A 2,661-nucleotide genomic window follows, 5' to 3' on the forward strand; every position below is an offset into this window, starting at 1 on the left:
AATAAAAGGAGTATTTGTAGATAACATTTTGAGTTATATTAGTCTTTTAGAAACAATTCATGTGCACACTAGAAGTATACATGTTAGGTAGTAGTTCATATATTTTTGGTAAGTTTAGACATGACCCGATTCTTATTATTAGTTTTTGTCTTTTTATATAATTTATGTGCACACTAGAAATGTCATAATATAGTCTCATTAATAAATAACTCCTATAAGTTTATAATAAACTCATTATTAGTTGGTTTAATTATATATTTTTTTCATCAATTTTAAGGTTTTGGAGTTGACATAAATTATACAATTTAAAGATTTAAAAGACTAATTTAAAAACTGAAAATTCTCATTTTAACTTTAAAGCAAATGCCTCAAAAACTAAATTTATTAGTATAAACTTTAACGTTGACCTTTTAAATATTAAACTGACTTTTTAAATCTTAAAATTAATACGTCAGAATATATATATATATATATAACCTTGGCTAGTTACAATTTAGACCGTTAAATAGGAGAGATTTTTTTAAAAAGGTTTCGTGCAATAATATCTAATCCAAAAGACATTAAACTAACATTTTGGACCAAAGTCAAAAAAAACATAACCCACATCGACGCACCCTATTCACGTGGGCTTTGCGTGACTAAAGTTGGTACCAACTTTTGTGCTACACCCATCTTATTGGATGAATTACTTTTCGGCTGTCTAGTCCTCTCATTTTTACCCACTTTTTGGTTCGTCTAGATTCTTCTATGAACTCAAACATAAGCATCTTAAATCTAGCTAGTACTACACCCACGTGTGACTTAAATCATACCCATGGCCATGGGGTATCATTACAATTACAAACATAATGAAATTTCAGAAAATGACCCTTGAATTGAAAAGTGGGTTCTTCTATATCCATATTCTTATTCCCCCTTGTTTTATTTGTCCCCTTTTCTTCTTGAACTCCCCCTTTCTTTATATATAGATGGCATTCTCCCTTCTCCCTATCCACTCATCCACCATTGCATCAATCTACTTATAACTAATTCATCTTTCCTTTATTCAAACCTCAACCCAAAACTAAAAATACATATAAATTATATAAAAGAAGAAAAAAAAAAAAGAAAAATGGCAGGAGTATGGATGTTCCAAAATAATGGGGTGATAAGATTGGTGGAGAACCCACAAGCAGAGCAACAAGTAGTGATGAGGGGAAGAAAGAAGGTTCTAGTGTTCTTGGCAACAGGACAAGTTATAACTTCCTACCATAGCCTTGAAGAAATTCTAAAAAGTCTTGGTTGGGAAATATACTTTGGATCGGATCCAGAACTTAACCAATATCATAGGAAGAATTCCATTGATTTGATTTCACTTCCAAGGGATTTTTCCAAGTTTAGTTCTGTATACATGTACGACATTGTTGTTAAGAACCCTAATCTCTTTCAAGTTCGCGATATGTAATAATATCCATGGATCATGGACGACCATGGACCATGGATGGGCTACGTACCCCTCAAACTTTTAAATTAAGTAGCTAGGGTTTGTATTTGTACGTGTTTGCATGTAAGTAATAATACATATTTTAAATACATTGCCTTCTCTTATATCTTGTATTATTACTACCTGTATTTCAGTTATTTTGTCTTATTTAATTATTTAACACTATTTACAGTTCATTTTAAATTTTTATTTTATTCTTAATCTTTAAATTAAAATATAGTCAAATAGGATTTTGTTTGATTTGTTTCGATGCAGGGATTCTTATTATTAACTTTTTATAATTTTTAGTTATGCACTGCTAGAGATATTCAGACTTTAATATATATCGCAGCAAACATGCCTAAATAAAATAAGACAAACCATTAAAATGGAGGGAGTATTGTGTATTATGTTTATATATATATATATATGCTATTAATCAATAATCTTAGAAAAGCTGAATTTTTTAATGAGCTGATCATAGTTGTCTGATTCTCTCGTCAAAATCATTAAAATGGAGGGAGTATTGTGTATTACATTTATATATATTGCTATATGTTTTAACTTTTATTTTATTTTTAATCTATAATTTAAAAGATAATCAAGTATGTTTTTTAATTGTTTGATTAATGATCTTAAAATAAAATTAATTTATTATTATCACCTTTTATTGTTCTTAATTATGCACAAATAATACATACTTAAGATCGAATATAGTGCGTTCGCAAAAATACAAAATCAAATGAAACACTTGAAATAAATAGGAAGGAAAATAATAATAGCCAAAAATTAATAAAGAAAAGAGTGAAATCCCTTTCACCACACAATTGGTTAAATTAGTCGTTGTTATTAAAATCACGACTCTAATATACAATTCTACGATTTTACGATCCAAAAACAACCGAGCGATTGGAATCGTAGTTAGAACCGTAAGTTGGTAGAATCTTACGATTCTAATTAAAATAAAATTTGTAGAGGTAGAATCATAATACGATTCTACGATCCTAGGATTTAATGATTTGATTCTACAAATTTATTCTGAATTTTTATTAATTTTCTTATATACCATCTTTCACTAATTTTTCTTGCGATTTAATTAATTTCTAAAAAATAAACTTCATGGGTATGAAGATTTAACAAATTATTAAATATTTTTCTATTTCATTCTTAAAAATACAGTGAATGAAACTTTAGTTAAT

General features: G+C 28.0%; 1 protein-coding gene across 1 annotated transcript; it reads left to right on the forward strand.

Annotated features, from left to right (window-relative positions):
• The first annotated feature begins 1,014 nt into the window (after positions 1-1,014).
• On the forward strand, positions 1,015-1,628 carry LOC130797820 (flowering-promoting factor 1-like protein 2). Its single transcript, XM_057660588.1, has one exon. It carries the CDS (start codon positions 1,112-1,114, stop codon positions 1,442-1,444), a length of 333 nt encoding a protein of 110 aa, XP_057516571.1. The 5' UTR covers positions 1,015-1,111; the 3' UTR covers positions 1,445-1,628.
• Positions 1,629-2,661: the final 1,033 nt, after the last annotated feature.

The sequence above is a fragment of the Amaranthus tricolor genome, chromosome 13 (genome assembly GCF_026212465.1).
Source record: "Amaranthus tricolor cultivar Red isolate AtriRed21 chromosome 13, ASM2621246v1, whole genome shotgun sequence".
Classification (NCBI taxonomy): domain Eukaryota; kingdom Viridiplantae; phylum Streptophyta; class Magnoliopsida; order Caryophyllales; family Amaranthaceae; genus Amaranthus; species Amaranthus tricolor.

What these genes read in the sequence shown, in the direction of transcription:
- LOC130797820 (XM_057660588.1), top strand. Translation starts at nt 1,112, where the DNA reads ATGGCAGGAGTATGGATGTTCCAAAATAATGGGGTGATAAGATTGGTG.